At 41.8% G+C, this 20610-nt stretch overlaps 1 protein-coding gene across 2 annotated transcripts in view; it reads right to left on the reverse strand.

Annotated features, from left to right (window-relative positions):
• Acsl1 (acyl-CoA synthetase long-chain family member 1) overlaps window positions 1-20610 on the reverse strand; it is a 64551-nt gene that overhangs the window by 21863 nt on the left and 22078 nt on the right. For both annotated transcript variants that reach the window (XM_013025938.1, XM_013025931.1), the window contains exons 4-6: window positions 8221-8335; window positions 5241-5305; window positions 1815-1916 (exon numbers count right to left, since the gene is read on the reverse strand). In XM_013025938.1, coding sequence (XP_012881392.1) covers window positions 1815-1916; window positions 5241-5305; window positions 8221-8335 — 282 coding nt within the window. The remainder of the gene's footprint in view (window positions 1-1814; window positions 1917-5240; window positions 5306-8220; window positions 8336-20610) is intronic.

Consider the following 20610-nt stretch of genomic DNA (forward strand, 5'->3'; position numbering starts at 1 on the left):
ATACGATGTAAGACCTCCTCACCCCTATTACTTTAGAGACTCTATTCAGGTATCATCTCCCGGAAGCCCTCCTTGGTTGACCTCCCATAATCCTGCCTTCTGTCCACACACATTAGAGAGAGCATCACCTCTGGGGTCTGTCTTCCCTTACTCGTGATACCTCAGGGATAGGACCAAAGTCATTATGTGAGAGGGGCTCCACATAGTGCCTCACATACAGTAGATGTTGAATTAACTCATGAATGTAGGAAGCTACCTAGTTCTTGTAGTAAGGACTACTCTGTGAGTGTGTATATCCATGGTAAAATTCCACTAGGGAAAATATACTGGATATATTTGTCTGGAATAAAAGAAACCAATTTCTATAAGCGTAGCCAAAGGCTAGCTGTGGGGAATGCTATTTTTTCCTTTTATGGAACATGAAACTCTTAAGAAGCTATTCTGATTTATAAAACAGGAAGTAGCACAGGGATTGTAACCGGGATTGGGTCTTTCTGGACACAAGTATGTAAAACAAGTTTGATTCCTTTAACTACTAGCCTGCTGACTGACCTAAGCAGCACCTCCAAGATGGACTCCTATTTAAAGTGACTTACATACAGTAGCTTCCCAAAGCACCAAGCATAGGCCTAAATATCCAAGTAAAATACTGTGTGTACATGAAGCCAGCTCATAGGGGTACTGCCCCCACAGTCCCAGATTTTCTCTTTGTCTTTAATTGTCTCTTTCCATTCCTTTCTCTTTCCATTCATTTCTCTCTCTCTCTCTCTCTCCCCCCAGTTTTTTCCTTCTCCCTCCACACCTCTCTTTCTGCTCGGGGTTAGCTCTGGACTCTGTTTCTTCTACCAACTGCTTCTGAAGAGTTGGCACTACAGAGACATAAGCCAACTCTCTTGCTTGTCTGTTGAGATGGAGGTCTTGCTAATTTTTTGTCTCCACTTCCCAGATAGCTGCGATCACAGGTTTATGCTATCATGCCTAGCTTGTTTTTTTCAGATTGAGTCTTGCTAACTTTTTTTTTGAGATAATGTTCTGCTAACTTTATTTATTTTTTTACTGTTATTATAAAGGTGATATACAGAAGGATTAGAGTTTGTTTGTTTTTTTTTTTTTTGGTCTGTCATGGCCTGAACTCTGGGCCTGGGCGCTGTCCCTTGGCTCTTCAGCTCAAAGCTAGTGCTTACCACTTGAGCCTCAAGGCCACTCTGTTTTTTTCTGTTATGTGGTGCTGAGGAATCGAACCCATGCACGCAAGGCAAGCACTCTACCACTGAACCACCTTCCCAGCCCCGGGATTAGAGTTTTAAGTCAGGTAATGACCATATTCCTTTTTGGACAATGTCACCCCTTCCCTTCCCTCTCTGTTTTTCCCTTCCATCCCCACCACAAGTTGTATAGTTCATTTTCAACATAGAGTCTAGTGAGTATCATGGCTGCATTTGTTCACCCTTTGTCCCTTCATTTTTTTTTTAACCCAGGTTGGCCTAGAACCACAATCTTTCTCCATCACTGTCTCCTGCAGAGGAAGGTTAGCTTGACTTCAAGGTAGTATCTTGTTACCCCCCTCTCCCCTTCCCACGCTGTACTCAAACTATGATACTCTTCTCTCTATTTCCCAGTAGCCGGTATTAGTAGGCATGAGCCATCATGCCCAGTCCCCATGTGGGTATCTTTCTAGGGCATAACACAAAGCCTTTCTCAGCAAAACTCAGACCACAAAATCTAGTCTCAAGCATATGCCCTCATGAACTCTGGCTCCTATCTCCCTCTACGGTTCAGAAGTCTAGCTAGCGTAAGCACTTAGTGGCTAATACCTCAGGTCTGTTTTGAGAGAAGATGCCGATGAACTGATCGGAGGAGGCCTTGAAACCCTTCTGGATCAGCGCTGAGCCTATATACTCTGCCAATTCTGCAACCTGAAAGGAGGAGGGGGGAAGACATCAGGAAACAGAATTAGACCCCCTGTCAGGGAACCAAGTTCACCAGATAACACAAATATAGGCCAGCCATCAAGCAGCAATGCACAGAGAAGAGCTATTCCTTTACTGAAATTATTATAATTTCACTGTTTTATTAGCTACAACTCAGAATTACTGGAACTGGTGATAGGCTTCCTTCTGAAAAGCAAAGGAATCTCAACATCTGTAGATGACATATGACTATGTCACAGCTTTCCATTTCCTTTTCTGTTTTAGTTTCATGTTATAAAAGCAATAAAGGGACATGGATCATTCTCTCTCTCTCTGTCTCTTTCTCTTTCTCTCTTACTCTCTCAGTGTGGGCAACTGAATCCAGTGCCTTGCACATGCTAAGGCAAGTGCTCCATCATTAAACTACATCCCAGCCCTTGTTTTTTGATACAGAGTCTCACTATGAAGCCCCAGGTTGGTCTGGAACAATTCTCTTGCCTTAGCTTCCATAGTACTGGGTTACAAGGCACTACCACACCCAGCGAGAGGTTTTGTCTTTGTTTTCTTTTATATAAAGAGCAGCAAAGTAACCAAAATTTATCATTGGTAACAAAAACACCTTAAAAATACCTTTAAAAATTAAGAGTAAGCTCTTCTCATTGGACTCTACAATTCTGTAGTTGAGTTTTTATTCTTAGCAAATCATGCAATCTTATAAAGAGGCTTCAAAAGGCTTTATGCACTTATTCAAAATGATCTAAAGTTAAAAACAACAAAAGCTGGGGTAAAAAGACAAGTGTCTGGATGGTTAAATTAGTGTGTGAGAAAAATGCTAATGAGGTCAATATGATCATTATGAGAAACAGAAAACTTGAGGTAATAGTATTAACTATTATTATGAGCAATATTTAAATAACTTTTAAAAATGGATACTGTTATAACAAAGTAAAATAGGTACATTTGCAAACATTAGATAGGACTATATACTGGCTGCTCTTAACCCACTCCACTCTCAAATTAATGAAAACAATTGTCAAAAATCCTTATTGACATTTGAATTCTCAAGTGTGCTTTTAAAGTACACACACACACACACACACACACACACACACACACACACACACACACACACGGAGGCGTGTAGGAAATACAGCCCCACCCATCCTCATCAGAGTCCGGTTGGTTCTGGGATGTGGAACCATCGAGCCCTGCCTGTGTGTGTGGAAATTACATTGACGTTGGCAGGGTGACAGCAAAGTGACTAAGTAGGCTGGGTGCCTTCTATTCCAGAGCCGCTCACAACTACAGGTGGCTCTTAAGGGGCTAGAATTTTTTTTTTGGCGGGGGGGTCCGGTCGAGGGGCCTGAATTCTGGGTCTGGGTGCTATCCCTCAGCACTTCAGCTCAAGGTTAACACTCTACCACTTGAGCCACAGCACCACTTCCAGCTTTTTTTTTCTTCTGCTTATGTGGTGCTAAGGAATTGAATCCAGGGCCTCAAGCACGCAAGGCAAGCGCTCTACCACTGAGCCACCTTCCCAGCCCAAGGGACTAGAATTTGAGGAACGCCTGCAATTAATTGTTTGTAGAGCTCATGGGGAGAATACACATATATCTATATTTCTAGAAAGATGGTCTATATCCCATCATTTAAAAAAAATCGCAGTGGAATTGCTAGCTTCCAAAAGGTCAGATTAATTGGGCAAATAAAAAATAAAACAAAAGCTAGGCACTGGAGGCTTATGCCTATAATCCTAGGTACACTGGAGGCTGAGAGCTAAGGATCATAGTTAGAAGCCAGACTAGGCAAGAAAGTACCTGAGATTCTTATCTCCAATTACCACTATAAAGCCAGACATGGAGCTGTGGCTCAGTGGTAGAGTGCTAGCCTTGAGCAGAAAAACTCAGGAATAGCACCCAGATCCTGAGTTCAAGCCCCAGGCCCAGCACAAAGATAACTAAATAAGTAAATAAATAAAATATAATAAGATTTAAGGCTATATATTAAGGTTGACATCAGTGAAGTCCATTTTATATCTTCCCCAGACTTCAATCTTTAGAAACTTCAAAGATTTTCAATCTGCCTTGAAAAATCCAATCTGCAACCTTGGTCTTCCCTCTTCCATCCAATAGATTAACACTAATCCTCAAAGCACTGGAGAATTCTTTGAGGACTTGAAGCCATCATACAGTGTTGTATCCAATATAAATTAACTTTTCACAGGACTTGGGCAAGTGTAGCAGGGACTAAGACACTACAGAGATAAGGAAATCTCCCTGGTCACACAGCAATGTTCCTTCCATCTTTGGCTAGGCAAGGCATGATAATTCACAATTTTGCTCTGGAGATAGAGGTGAATACTGATCAAGTGGAGTCTTTTGCATTCTCATCGCCCAGCCTCCGAGGAATAGGAAGAAATGGATGTGCTCAGTCCAAGAAGTCCTTGTCAGTACTAGCTCCCAGGTACGGCAAAAATGACAGTTCTCTTCACACACACACAGACACACACACACACACACATAGACACAGACACACAGACACACAGACACACACACACACAGACACACAGACACACACATACACACACAACTTTAAATAGAGAACCAACTTTCACCCAAAACACAGAGGCAGGAAGTCGATTTGAAGTCATGAATGCTACAGGATTACCTGCCTTGGAACCAGGGACAGAGAGCCATTTCCTGAACAGCTGTGTGGGAAGCAAGAGAGGGAAGCTGGCTTCCAGCTGTGCCTGCCTGTCCTGGGTTGCACTGCATGCGCTGCATGACATCTAGATTCAGTGTAATTATAACAAAACAAAAATAAAAAGCGATACCTTCCTGTTCTGCAACCTGACACTCACAAACTGTATGTAAATAATGAAAGCCACCAATCAGTGGGGACCAGAGTGGAAATGGTGAAAATACTCAAGTCCCAGTTTCCTTTGTATCCAAACAGCAACCCAGATCAGCTACTTCTTAGAGTAGCTCCAGGCTGCCCTAGAGCTCAAGATCACACAAGGGAGAGCTGGACCAGGACAGCTTTGAGGATCCACGCTGAATCAGATTGATGCAGAGGCCACCAGACACAAGCTGCTGTAGACCTTACTTCCTGTCCTTGCTGCCACTGTGCAGCCGTAACTTTGGGCAGGTTACACCTCTTCCTTAGATGTTTTCTTATTGCAAGTTGACGCTTCTGAGTTCCTAGTATCCCTCAAGCAGAGAGGAGTAAGCCCATTTGGGTCTGAGGAGACGTCATCTGCCTCAAGCATTTTGGCCCTAATTATCATTCATTCTGCAGTGTACTGAGCAGTCACAGAGCCAGGAAACGCACCTGCTTGTAGGAGAGCCATTCGTAGGGTTGGTTTGGTTTCCGTGAGCCTAGACAGGGGCCATTGTCTAAAAAACACAGGAAAAAAATGACAAAATAAAGGACAGTCCTAACATGTATGAACATACCTGTATCTTGATTCTGTTCCACCATATTCTACAAGATAATACATTATTCTACTTTAGTCCTCTTAATTAGAAAGGAATTCAGGTTAGAAATGTTTTCCCCCTGGGTTTTGATCTGAATTCTTTTATTATTATTATTATTGTTGTTGTTATTGTTGTTGTTGTTCTATTTTATTTCTTAAAAAGAGCAGGAGTGATGGGGATAAACAGAGGAGAAAAGTGGGAAATGACAATCTTTCTGGACACTCAAGTGAATTCTCTTTACTATACTACTGGTTTAGGCCAGGAGCCAGTAGTAAGAAGTAGAGCTCCTGTTGCCACGGAGTTTCAGAAGAGGAATCCCTCAAAACTGCTGGAAAGGGGCTGGGAAGGTGGCTCAGTGGTAGAGTGCTTGCCTTGCATGCATGAGGCCCTGGGTTTGATTCCTCAGTACCACATACACAGAAAAATCCAAAAGTGGTGCTGTGGTGCTGTGGCTCAGCTGAAGAGCTGAGGGACTGCGCCCAGATCCTGAATTCAGGCCCCACTACTAGCAAAAAGAAAAAAACAAAAACAAAACAACAACAACCACCAAAAACTGCAGGGGAAGTTTGAAGTATTCTCACTCTGAAAATGGAAAGAGAAATGAAGTTATTTATATGACCAAATTCTGATGACCCAAAAGATCAACTGGAATCCCATGAATTCTAATTCTATGGGTGAAAGCCTAATGGCCCAGAAACAAACTGAAGATGAGAATAGGGATTATCTATGAAAGCAAAAACTGAAGAAAAGATGAAAAAGGAGAGAAAATAGGGATTGTCTGTGAAAGCAAAAGTTGAGAATGCATTCTTATTCCAATCTAGCTAGCAAAGAAGCAGAAAGAGATCCCCCCACACTTGGCATCATCCACTGCAAGTTAGAATTCAGAATTTTGAATTTTGATTTTTGCAGTGGTAGAGAAAGAACTAGAACCCTGGGCCTTACACATCTAAGGTGAGTGTTGTACCTTTGAGTGAGATCTCCAGTCCTCATACAGGTGTTCAGATTGGGCTTGCATATGGGGTAAATGGGAGAGAAGGCAAGAGAATGGACCCCTCCCCCCAGGGGCCATGACAAGCCTGGCACAGTTATCCAGATTGTATGCCCTAGAGAAGTGTGATGTAGATGCAGATTCAATAACCAGTTATGAACATGGGAAGACATAGCCTGACACACTGACTTATTCAACAGAGAGAAAACAGATTGGACTCTCTTTAGTTCACACCAACTATAGCAAAGGCAGGGCAGTAGATAACTGTTTGCAGAGGGAGGGGAAAAAAAAAGATATCATCTATAGGTAATCATGCCATTTTATTTCTCAAGAACAGAGGTTAGAAAACACAGCCAATAGGGCTGGGAAGGTGGTTCAGTGGTAGAGCGCTTGCCTTGCATGCCTGAGGCCTTGGGTTCGATTCCTCAGCACCACATAAGCAAAAAGAAAAAAGCCGGAAGTGGAGCTGTGGCTCAAGTGGTAGAGTGCTAGCCTTGAGCTGAAGAGCTGAGGCACAGCGCCCAGGCCCCACAGAGTTCAGGCCCCACAACCAGACCCCCCCCCCCAAAAAAAAAACCACAGCCAATGGCTCAGAGTCCCACTGCCTGTTTTTGTAAACAATGTTATTAGAACACAGATGAACTCATTCATTCGTGTATTGTTGAGGCTCTGCCATTGACCAAATGGCTCAAGAAGACTGAAGTATTTACTATCTGGCCATCTACAGGATAAGCATGGCAATTCCAACTTTAGTCTGTGGTTGTGAAGCTCCAGGCTCACCTTGTAAACTAAAACATGTACCATATGCAGGCCCAGCTGCTAAGCAACATCTCTGATGTGACTAGTGCTATAAGGCCCAGGCCTTTTTCAAGGAGATGATAAAGTGCATCCAGGTGATGATAAGGAACCTTTGATTAACGGGAAACTCAGGTGAAAAATTTAAATCTCTAGGCTGACTTCTTTATCCAGAGACTGGGCTTTGCTCTTCCGTATTTCAGTCCTACAGTGTCCCAAGCTTAGGATAAAAAACATCTCAGGTTAAAAAAAAATAATGAAGAAAACAGAAACTTTAAAAACATCTTCTTTTAATCAGGTAAGTGTCAGGTAAAGATGTCTATACTATAAAGGCTTATTGCAGAAGTAGGCATATGATGCTGAGAGGGAAAAGGCAAGAAATGTGCCACTTGGAGGTAGGGGGTGAAAATAAGATGTTCTCGAAAATCTGAGAGATGAGTTTTATAAAATTAATAAGAACCCACCAGAATCATCACTGGCTGGGTGAAAGGGTTGTATGATCAAGAGTAGGAATAAAAGCACTCGAAGGCTGGGTGGGAGAGCACAGGTGGCCTTGTTTGAGAAATGTATTCAAGTGGAGGGGAGCAAGGCTGGAAAAGAGGACAGTATCAGCCTCCATGAATCTCTTCGTCATAGTTATTTCTAACCCAGGGTCAGTTAATAAGCCAAACATTTCCGAAGTGTCTCTGATGGAACACTGCTTCACATGATGGTTAAAAAAAACTCTGGACTGACTGGGCCCAGCCAAACAGGTCTCTCTTGACTATAGGAAACATTAGCACCCATTAGGAGCTAAAGCACATGTAGCTCTCCATAAAACGTGGAAACTTATTTGGTGAAGAAACCCCCTGGGACACAAGAAATATCCAGAGGATTCAATGAGGCCTGAGTTTGGGTCTGAACAAGTCATAGGAGGAGACAGAGGGCTTGAGCCATGCCAAGAAGGCACAGGATTCACAGAAATACACCTTTCTGAAAGGAGGGCTGCTCTTGCCTTATGAGAAACAAACAGTAAGCATTAGTCACACAAGGGCAGCAAAAACAGGCTTACTTGACACGTGCAGGCCTCTCTGGAAACCTTCATACAGGGTTCTAACATCATCATAGAAGTACACCAAGAGCTCATCGCTGTCGAGAAGCGCAGACCTGCGAGCACCATCACTGCCCTATTGAAAAGACCAACAGGCAGAGCAGCACGTTAGAAATGAGACGCCTACAACGTCCTGTCTCAGGAAGCGTACTCACTGTGGAATGGCTAAATGAAGTGAACTAGCATGTGCACGCATTCTCTTCTGCGCTTGTTTGTTTGTGGTGTAAATACTTAAAAGTTCACGCTCAGCAATTTTCAAGTATAGAATACATGTAATGAGCTGTCTATTATAGCCACTGTGCTGTAAAACAAAGCCCCCCAACTTGCTTCAACGTAAATACAATTTCTAGTTGCTATCACAACACAAAGTAAAAGCCGAACATACTCCATGCTATCCTTTCCAGTTACTGCTCAGAGTACTGCTTGAAGAATGATGTGCTGATGTGCTAACTAATGGGAGTCACCTGTTTACCGCGGGGAATGTTCAGGCTTCGGAGAAGCAAGACAACATGGCTCTAAAGTTTTCTTTTCCTAAAGGAAATTGAGGGGAAGAAAAGAGGCTGACAGAACTGTTGGCAGCTAACCTGCCAGACAAAGCCAAAGAAAAGGAGGAGTGGACAGGAAAATGCCACAACCACACACACTGACAATTCTCAATTTCCTGCCATCCACAGTATAGAACATAAGCTGTTTAGCCTCTGGTGGAAATGACACACCGCTCTGTTTTATTACTATGACAACATCTACATTCTCTGAAAGATTATTTCCACATTTCTAGCTCCTTACCAACTGCAGTGAAATCCATGAGAAACTTCAGTTTTTTGTGTGGCATTTAATAGTAAAAACCAGCAGCAAAAGATTATATGCAGGTTCAGGTAAGACCTGATGTCACTGGCACCGTCCTCTAAGCTGTCTCCATCTACTGACTCACAGGGACACCTGACATAAACTACTCCTCCCTGGGGATAAGACTGACAGACAGTTCTTATTCTTGTAAGCAGCAGCAGGAGTAGGAGCTGAGTCCTCTAGGAGCAAATAAATACTTCCAGGAGTCCAAATATCCCTAAGAACCACAGAAGCATTCATAATAGACTGATAAATACATACTTGGCTACTACTTCATATTTGCAATGATCAGGAATTTCTTGAGGAAAGCAGACAGAATTTCTGGCTTCACAAGAAAGGGCTCTCCAAAAGTGGAAGAGATCACTTCCAGTTTGAGGTTTGATGAAAGAAAATAGCAACTCCATGAAACAAGAGCAAGGTGTCAAAACAGAGAAAATCTGAGCAGCCAGAGCTAATGGACCCACACTGCATTCCAGAAAAGTACCAACTCAGAGACCCTTCACAAGCACACTGGCCCATGCACATATGCATGTATGTTAAACACACACATGCACTGTGCTGAGGATGAACCAAGAATTCATGCATGCTAGACAAGCATGCTACCACAGAGCTACATTTCCAAGGTGTTTTTTTTTTAAATTAGGGTTATTTACATCCTCTTTGCCCCCCCACCTTCCCTTTTAAGTAGTGATTTAATAACTACTTAAAATTATTCCAATGATTCAGAACTATATTAAGGAACAAACGACCATTAGCAGTCTAGTAAGTTCCTCTAAAGTTTTTCCTATGAGTACAGCTTTATGTAAACTCTTTCAACATCTATTATGTACTACATATGTTTTTAATTAATTTTTTGGGGGGTGGGTACAAGACTCAAACCTGAAGCCTTGTACATACCAGGCAAGTGCTCTGTCACTTAGTTACACTCCTTTTGCCTAACTTAATTTTTTAAAATTACCTTTAAGTAATTGTATAAAGGAGGTGCTCTTTAACAAGGCAGTTTATGAGTACAATGCATCTTGATCAGTGTCATCCCTTTCAACATTCTCAACCCCCTTCTGCTCCTCCTTTTCTTAATTTTGTGGTATGTGCAATGAATTCTTGACTGTATTCTCTCCCCTGCCCCCTTGTGTTCATCTATCCTTCTACCCTTGGACCCCCTTCTTGCATGTACCCCTTTTCCAGGTGCTCATTTTATTGGGCTTTGACCCAGTCTTTCTAAAAAATTATATTTGAGCTTTCCATAGAGTCTATTATACTTCAGTTAATTTATTTGTAACTACTTGCATACCACCTAGTGTATTTACATTCTATCTACCACAAATGAGGGAAACAATGCAACCTTCGTTTCTCTGGGTCTGGCTTATGTCACTTTATATATATATATATATATATATATATATATATATATATATATATATATGTTTTATTTAACTCTGTGTGTGTGGAGTGGGAGTCTTGGGGTTTGAACTCAGGGACTGGGGCTCTGTCCTTGAGCTTTCTTTTTTTCTTTGTCGCTTGTGGGGGTTGAACTCTGCTCCTGGGTGCTATCTTCAGCTCTTCAGCTCAAGGCTAGTGCTCTACCACTTGAGTCACAGCGCCACTTCAGGTTTTCTGAGTGGTTTATTGGGCATGAGAGTCCTACAGAGTTTCCTGCCTAGGCTGGCTTTGAACTGCGATCCTCAGATCTCAGCCTCCTGAGTAGCTAAGATTATAGGTATACGCCACCAGTGCCTGGCTTCTTTTGCTTAACTTTCTTTTCTTTTTTTGCCAGTTGTAGGGCTTGAACTCAGGGCCTGGACCCTGTCCTTGAGCCTCTTTGTGCTCAAACTAGCACTCTACCACTTGACCCCAGCACCACTTCCAGCTTTTTTTTTTTTTTTTTGAGTAGTTTATTGGAGACAACAGTCTAATGGACTAATTCCTTCCTGCCTGAGCTGGCTACAAACGTGGACCCTCAGATCTCAGCTTCCTGAGTAGCCAGGATTACAGGCATGAGTCCCACACCAGGCTCTTTTGTTTATTTATTCATTTATTTATTTTTGCTATTCCTGGGACTTGAACCATGCAGTCGCTGGCCTTTTAATAAAACTCCTGGGCTGGGAAGGTGGCTTAGTGATAGAGCGCTTGCCTTGCATGCATGAGGCCCTGGGTTTGATTCCTCAGCACCACATAAGCAAAAAGAAAAAAGCCGGAAGTGGCACTGTGGCTCAAGTGGTAGAGCACTAGCCTTGAGCTGAAGAGCTGAGGGACAGCGCCCAGGCCCAGAGTTCAGGCCCCATGACTGGACCCAAAATAAATAAATAAATAAAAATAAAAACTCCTGATTTGACCTCTCAAAATGTGTGACTTCTCTGTTTTCTCACCATATAATAATGGCGCTTCTCAATAGTATCTCTTAACAGAACTCTTTCCACATTCTGCAGACGGCTCTAAGAACTGAACACAAGGCAGATGGGAGTCAGGTATATAAAACACCAGCTTGTTCTATCAGTTGAGAACAAACAAAGGACTGTTGTCTGAGGAAGAAAAATTTTATGTGTGTAATTATTTCTGTATATAACTTATGATATAATTTTATAAGGTATTGTATAATATGATTTATATATGAAATTGCAGCCAGGTGCTGGTGGCACACACCTGTAATCCTAGCAACTCAGGAGGCTGAAATCTGAGGATGGCAGTTCAAAGCCAGCCTGGACAGAAAAGTCCGTGAGACTCTTATCTCCAATAAACCACCAGAAAACCAGAAGTGACACTGTGGCTCAAGTGGTAGAGCACTAGCCTTGAACTGAACGACAGCGCCCAGAGTTCAAACCCCACAACCGACAAAAAAAAATTATATATATATAAAAATTATATATATATATATATATAATTTGTGTGTGTGTGTGTGTGTGTGTGTGTGTGTATAAAATAGGCCTGGAATCTAAGAAGCTTAGGCTCATCCTAAAGCCAAGGTCTACCAGGAACTTGTTTCTTTCTTTCTTTTTTTGGGGGGTCCAGTCATGGGGCCTGAACTCTGGGCCTGGGCACTGTCCCTCAGCTCTTCAGCTCAAGGCAAGCACTCTACCACTGAGCCACCTTCCCAGCCCCTCTACCAGGAACTTGTGAAGGAAGGGAATGATGAGGGATGAATCACAAATTGGGGTGTGATCCTACAATCAGGCTATCAATAAGCATGCCAGGGGATTCCTCTAGACTAAGTGTCCTTAGAGAAGAACTATTCCAGAGACATTAAGGTCTCAGCAGGGAATTGGTAAATTCCCTGTAATCTTCTAGGATTACTGGAAAGAAATCTATAGGAAGAAATCTACCAGGACTGTAAGCAGTGCAAAAACCAAGCTGGACAGAAAGATTCCTAAGAGCCTGGATGAGGGTGCAACATAGATATTGGGTCTAATTGGTGCCACCTTGGCATCCTGGTAGATGACAGAGACTTTCTAAAACTCTTAGAGGTGAAATCTCACCCCCCAGGTGATAGGCATGCTTGAATTCCTAGAAGCAGGGGCGGAGACTAGGAAATAGGTTATTGGCTCTCCAAGGTGTTTCTTGTTTCCACAATGCCCCAGGCTCCAGCTCAAATGCTTCTTCTTGCTCAACCATTTCTTCTTCCCAGGGTGTCTGTACAGTCAATGAAAAGAGCCAGGGTCATGCATTCAAGAGCCATCAAACAATCAGTTCAAAGCCAGGGGAGGAGGTATTGTAGGAGCCCAGTAATATAAAAACTACCTTCTGAGGGTACCCCATTTGGACTCCTCTTGGGGCTTCTCTCCAAAAGGAAAGTTTCACCTACTTGGGGCTTCTCTCCAAAAGGAAAGTTTCACCTACTATAGCAGTCTCCTTCTTGGAAGAAAATTCCTTTCACTTTCAAATAAACTAACTTTCTAGGCTTTCCCTTTATTTACAATAAACTTACTCTGTTTACCTTAAACATTGTCTTGCTTTTTAATTCTTTAACAGGTAGAAAAAACAAACCTGTTCCCCCTAGGCAGAGTCAATTCCATCCATCAAATGGAAGAGCAGGGTTGGGGTGGGGTGTGAATTGAGACCAGAGATTTAAGTTTAGCTTGGATTTGGAAACCATATACTTCCAAGAAGGCTAACATCTTGGTCAACTTCTCAATTTTATGTCAAAAACCATTGTTTTAGATGATCATTTAGTAATCAGCTTCTAGCTGATTTAAGGAGATTTAAGTTTTTGGTGGCCTATAATCTTCAGTGCTTTCAGAAACATGGAGATAAAAAAAATGCCAAACCAAAGTTAAAGTGGTTAATTACATCTCTAATAAAGCCTTCACCCTGAAAACATAACCAGAGGCCAAGATATTTATTATTATTCAAAGTAGTCATTAAAATAATTAGCAAGAGCTTAAAAATGAAACAGCAAGCAAGACATATGACCAAAAGAGAATGCTAACCTAAAGGCACTGGTGAGACTGGGTGAGAAGTCACATTGTCACCAAATTGTAAGGCAGGTACTTTATTGATGGAAGAGGGACATGAAACTTTGAAATCAGTTTATAAAATGATCATGCACTTACTCCCTTAACCAATCACCATTTAAATGTACATTTAAATGTTTTTCTTCTTGTATGAAAATATCAATGTTAAAACACTGGGTACTTACAGCCTTAGTAACATGTGTAAGTGAGAAGGATTGCACTTTGTGTGCTGAGAAGCTCAGCTATGACAGCTAGTGCCAAAAATGTCCCTATGTGTCACAAAACACAGTCACTTCAGAAGCAGGGCCTTTCAGTACTGGGTTATCCAAGTCCATGAGGCTATTTCTAGGAACATCTGCTGAAATGGAGAACAGATATCTAGTGTGGCATTCACACATATACCTGGCTCATGGGTGAGGGGGCTGGCTTGGGCTTATGAAACCAAACTTGTCAGTCATCAAGACTGTGACTCAGGAATAATAATTACTATTTTTATGTCTCTTTAAATGTGGTTACATAGCTTTTCCAATTTTTAAAAAAAGATAATGAGTCTAGCACATTAATAGTCAAGGGAGTGGTCTTTAGTCTATTCTCCAACATCTATACATACTAATGTTCCTGAGAGGTCAGTCTCCCACATGGTGAATTAGGAAATAAAAGGTTCAAGTTCCCCTGCAGCGCTGGAAGAGGGAAAAAGGTCAGGACAAACAAAGGGAAAGGTTGAGGAAGGAAAATACTGAACATCTACATATCAGTGGTTCCCAAGATTAGAACTCTTGCCAATATTTGACAAATAGGAACACCTGGTAATATGTTTCATGCAAATTACATTCCTAAGGATTTTTTAGGGATGGAAAGGCCCAAGTCTGCTGGGGGTATGATTCAAGTGACAGATCATATGCCTAGCAAGTTCAAGGCCAGAGCTGCCAAAAAAAAAGGCCTAAACCCCATGAAGTTCAGTGTCACCCACTTCAAATTAATTAAGTGAATTGAAACTGGATAAAGAATCAGGTGGGTAAGGAGTTATTTACAGCCTTTACCAGCTAAATGCCTATTGGATTAGTACTGCTTATTCTGAGAGGGAATTGGGTTGGGAGGTTGAAAATAAAAGAGAAGAAATAGGGGAAAGAGGAGAAAACCAAAGAGAAGGGAAACATGGGTGGGGGCCAAGTGACTTCCAAAGAGACTGTCCAATAATTGGCTGGATTTTAATGCTAAGCTCAGGGAGAACAGCACCACCATCCTGGATGTATGTGGGTGTGTGTGTGTGACACTCTTCTCTCTAAATATACACCTCACAGGCCACTACTCCTGTGCCCAGCCCGTGAACATTCACTGCTTTGCATCAACAGATACAACACTGCTTTTTCCTACAGTGATCTTTCAGAGAGGACTTCAGCTCATCAATTCCTATTTCCAGCCCCAATAGATTCTAATAGAGCAGATGAGATCTTTTACTAGCTTATGGGAATTCCCTCCACCCCTTGTTTCTGAATACTGGGCAGGACTATAAACATTACACAAAATAGCATATAATGTGCTTGTATAATATTCACTGTTACCCTTTTTATTCCCTCTGTCCACATCCCTAAATCCTTTTTACATTCACATATGACAGAAAACATGTCATACTTGTCTTTGTGAAATTAGCTTATTTCATGTAACACGATCTCTAGTCACCTCTATATTTTTGCAGAAGGTAATTTCATTCTTTTCTATGACTGAGCAAACTTCCATGTATGGCATTCATTTAATCATTCATTTATTCATTTATCCATACACTGATTCTTGAGCACTTAGGTTGTGTCTTTACAATAAGAATAGGTGTGTAAGTATCCCTATTGTATTTTTTTTTTTTTGTCCATGGTGGGGCTTGAAATCTGGGCATGGGTGCTGTCCTTAAGCTCTTCAGGTCTACCACTTGAGCCACAGGGCCACTTCTGGTTTTCTGGTGTTTAATTGGAGATAAGAGTCTTATGGACTTTCCTGCCTGGGTTGACTTTGAATTGTGATCCTCATATCTCAGTCTCCTGGTAGCTAGGATTACAGATTGGAGCCACTGTTGCCTGGCTTCTCTATTGTATTCTAATTTAAGATTCCTTTGGGTAGGTATCTAGGAGTGGTACTGCTGGATGATGTAGTAGTTTTATTTTAGTTTTTCTGGGAACCTCCATACTGGTTTCCCTACAGGCTACACAAATTTACATTCCTGCCAGTAGTGTTTAGGGGTTCTCTTATGCCCACGCATCCTCCCCAGTATTTGTTGTTGTTGGTTTTCTTGATGGCAGCCATTATAACTGTAGTGGGATGAAATCTCGACATTGTTTTGATTTGCATTTGCTGATGGCTTATGCTGCTGAACAGGTTTTCATGGACTTATTAGCCATTGTATTTCTTTACTTGAAAAATTACCTATTAGCTTCTTGCCCAGTTATTGGATTATTTGCTCCTTTGGTATTTTTTTGAGTTATATACATATTCTGGATATTAATTCCCTGTTGGTTTCTTCCTGTCCCCTTCCCACAAGTTACCCACACAATTAGCAAGACAAGATTCAATGTCCTAATATCACTTTTGTTAAAGTACAGATTAATTGTTCACAAGGGTTTCACTATAGTAATCTCATATCTGCATACATCATGCAGTTCAATTGATCATATCTAAATGCATATACACACACATGTACACATACACATCGTATTTATGATCCTGCATGTTTGTAAATGTTTATATTTTAGGTACATATATAAAAGAAAACATGTGACTTTTGTCTTTTTTCTTTCCTTATTTTTAAATGAGACCTGTAAGGAGCAGTTTTATTTGTAAAAATTTCATTGAATTTTCAGATCTATTTAATCATATATTTCTTTGGGGGGGGGTCCAGTCATGGGGCCTGAACTCTGGGCCTGGGCGCTGTCCCTCAGCTCTTCAGCTCAAGGCTAGCGCTCTACCACTTGAGCCACAGTGCCACTTCTGGCTTTTTTCTTTTTGCTTATATGGTGCTGAGGAATTGAACCCTGGGCCTCAGGCATGCAAGGTAAGCGCTCTACCACTGAGCCACCTTCCCAGCCCCTTAATCATATTCTTATAAAGTGGGCCTTTGCTTTCTTTCTACATCAGAAAAAATCCAGGAATAAATAGATTTTATATTTTATTTATTTTGTGTGTGTGTGGGGGGTGGTACTGGGATTTGAAGTCAGGGCCTCATACTTACTAGGCAGACATTCTACTACTTGAGTCATACCTCTACCCTGCCTTTTTGCTGGTTATTTTTGAGATATTTTTCTACCCCAGCTGGCTTCAAACCATGATCCTGTGTATATCAGTCTCCTGAGGAACTAGGAAATGTAAGTGTAAACCACCAGTGCCCTGCTTCTTCTTTTTTCCCCCTTAACTTTTCCTCAGAATCCCAAGACAGTCACTTAACTGGAATGACCTAATCTTAGCACAAAAAAAATCACTTATTTGGAATGACTTTAACAAAAACTGGAAACTTGGCCAGTTTTCAGTCATTCCCACTCCTTAACTGCAGAGTACCCACTCAGTCCCCAGGGCTCCTTATCTACCTGATTCTTTATCTACCAAAACCAAATCCCCAGGCACTAGCTACACGTGTTTCTAAGTCAGCCCACACATCTCTTAACACCTTAAACTCAGTTCCTAGAATGTGAGTGTTGTAAGAAAAAATAATTCAGAAAGCATTTTCATAGTGTATTGTTAAGAAGCCTGTAAAGTTTCAGGAGAGGTATTAAAATTAAAGTACTGACATCTCTGCACTGAAATAAGCCTTCTGATCAGAAAAAAAAAAAAAAAAACACCCAGGCCACTCTCTCCATCTGTCCCATCACACTATCTCAACTCACTCAGCTTGCTCTCTGAAATGCTCAGAAATGGCCATACTGTTCAGGAAAACATGTTCAAGGACTCTGAGTCACTAGGGGTAGAATTCGGAGGGTAAGTCTTTGCTCACGTCCTTATTTGGCTACTTGCAGGGAAGATCAGACAGACCATGAGGAATAGAAATCAGGACCCTGCAATTACAAACTGTAAGCAAATGAAAGTTAAGGCTTAAAAACAGTAATGATTCACATGAAGATGACAGGCAGATATGAAACCAGACCATTATATGCACTTCTCTAATGATATACATTTGGATTTGTTCCAAAGTCTGCCCCAGGTGAGAACTTACAAGTAGTAGTAGTCACAAGTGACTACAGAAACATTATGCATTATGTCCTATTTGCTAACAGTTGCAGAAATGACCAGATATTACTACTGCTCCAAATCTCTCTTCCTTTTTCTACCTCAGACCTAGTCAAAAATTGCTAGTCTAATATTTTCATCTTATAGCTGCCTTTGGCACTTCAGGAAACCTCCAGGCTGGTGTCAGCAAGTATCACTGATGCCACCAACTAACCTAACTCTACCTTCCTTTTTCTTGCAGCTTTCACTCAGGCTAGACCCTAAAGGTCTGTCTCACAGCAATATCTGGTCCTGTTCACCTTAAGAGATGACCCGGGGCTTAGAGCTGACCCCAGGCTTTCAAGTCCAGGAAATCACCACACAGTTCTTTAGATCTCTGCTTTTATGACCTCTACAGGCCTGCACTTGCTTTATCTTCATAAATCTGGTGGGAGTTTTCATAAAAACATGAGTCAATGATCAGCTCTCTTGCCTTCCAGAAATCTTATGCCAGCTTGCAAGTGGGTGTTTGTACACACACATGTGTAAAGACTGATTATGTAGAAAGGGGTGATTCCACCAGCTAGCCACAGAGAAAATTTCTTCATTGTAGCACACTTCACAGACATTACAAATACGGAGTAAGATTGCTGTTCCTTATTGCAGAGAACGCATGAGCTGTGAGGGCTGTGGTTTGTCAGTGCAAGCCATGGCATCGATGAAACCTCCTGTGGACTGTGACTTGCGAATTTTAAAAATCACCATAAAGCCAGTTGCTGGTGGCTCCCCCTTGTAATCTGAGCTACTTTACAGGCTGAGATCCAAAGGATGGTGGTTTGAGGAGGCAGAAAAGTCCAAGAGACTCCATCTCCTAAATTACCAGCAATAAAAAAGGTGAGGTGCTGTAGGCATGGCTCAATTAGTAGAGTCCCAGCTGAGTAAGTTGTGATACCACAAAAGAAAAAGAACGAAATGAAGGAAGGAAGAAAGGACGGAAGGAAGGAAGGAAGGAAGGAAGGAAGGAAGGAAGGAAGGAAGGAAGGAAGGAAGGAAGGAAGGGGAAAAACACAACAGACTAGGTATGCTATATTGAGTTGACTTCAAGTTCTTATATAAGAAGAACTACAGTTTTATGGCATAAAAGCAAGTCCCCTGGCATTTCCCTTAGTTTAAGAATGGCTTTCCCCCTCTGCCATAAAGAGTCGAGGCCCTAAACAGTTCTTTCCACCGGCATATACACACACACACAAAAAAATCCTTTCCTGCATGGCAAAGTTCATGTACTTCCTGAATGAGCACATACCTGATAACTATCCTTTGCAACTTGTAGAGGACTGAGTCCAAAGCATCACATCTTTCTCATTAACTTTCTGTGCACATGATTAAGGCAAGTCGCTAACTATATGGATATTATACATGTCAACCTTTCATGACCCAGCCAGCCTGTGATTCAAATGTCATGAGCTTGTTGAGGGGTGAAGCTAAGCCATCCAGCTGGGAAAGGACAGGAGTTACCTGCAAGGAGCAGGTGCTGCATATTATAAGATGTGACTTCACATTAGAATCAGGCCTGGTAACAAGGCCAGATACCACATCTGTTGAGGACTAACTCCTTTCGTTACTAGAGTGAATTTTTAATCTCAGTTTTAAAACTAAGAAAAGCTTAGTTTCTTGGTATAAACATAGTTTCACTTACTATAATTTGTTCCCTTCTTTATTTTAAAAGACAACATAGATTTGCATGGAAATATTTGATGACCGTGGAAGCTGTCAAAAACTATCTGACCTAACTTAAGAAGAACTACTTAAGAAGTAAGTCCCTTCACTGTCTCCATCAGGAAGAGGAACTCACATACTTTTTCCCCCCTCATAAGTGTGATGGTCTTTATGCTTCAAAATGATTTGTGTCCTACATCCCTTGATATGAATGGGTGGGCCCAGCAATTCTACTCTGACCATACAGGTGTCCAACCAAGCTTGGGGACAGAGGATTCAGAAGGGTAGAAACTGCTTAAGTTTGCTTTGTTTCCTTCCCTCACCCATCACCTGATGGTTCCCCATACTATATCTAACCTGTGTTCAGAATCTAGACTCTGTTTCTTACCCTCGCTGTCCTTCCTCCTTCCACTTCTACCACTACCTTTGGACTTGTGTACCTGCATACTCACTTTGAAAACAGCTTGTTCCCAAGTTCCACAGTTCCAGCCACTCATTCCTCAGACTTGCCAGGACCAATCTACACTCCCCTCATTATCTTATCTATTCTTCTCCCCTCAGTCCTAGTTACAACAGGCAACTTTTGACCTCTATAATGAAGGCTATGTATAATGTAACTCCTGATCTTCCCCCAACTTCACCTCTTTGGAATCAGTTCTCTCATGTACAAAATGTAAGTGCTAAAAGAGAAGGCTTGCTGGGCACTGGTGGCTCATGCCTGTAATCCTAGGAAGCTGAGATCTGAGGATTATGGTTTGAAGCCAGCATAGGCAGGAAAGTCTGAGACTAATTAAACACCAAAAAGCCAGAAGTAGAGTTGTGCCTCAAGTGGGAGAGTGTAAGCATTGAGCATAAGAGCCCAGGGACAGAACCCAGGCCTTGGGTTCCAGCACCAGCCTGGGAGACAGAGAAGAAGAGAAGAAAGAGAGGAGAGAGGAGAGGAGTGAGGAAAGAGAGAAATTGAAAGAACAGAGAGGGAGGGAGGGAGAGAGAAAGAGAGAGAGAGAGAGCACAAGCCCTTATGGAAGAAGAAAATTAACATTAGCTGTACATGTACTGCTGGCCAGGCAGACATTATATCCACACAGGAAAAGTACCATCGCTTGTTTTCCAGATGCAGAATGTGAAGGCTTTACGTAATTACAATGAAGATCATCCTTAT

Source organism: Dipodomys ordii, unplaced genomic scaffold, assembly GCF_000151885.1.
Source record: "Dipodomys ordii isolate 6190 unplaced genomic scaffold, Dord_2.0 Scaffold4, whole genome shotgun sequence".
In the NCBI taxonomy this organism is placed as follows: domain Eukaryota; kingdom Metazoa; phylum Chordata; class Mammalia; order Rodentia; family Heteromyidae; genus Dipodomys; species Dipodomys ordii.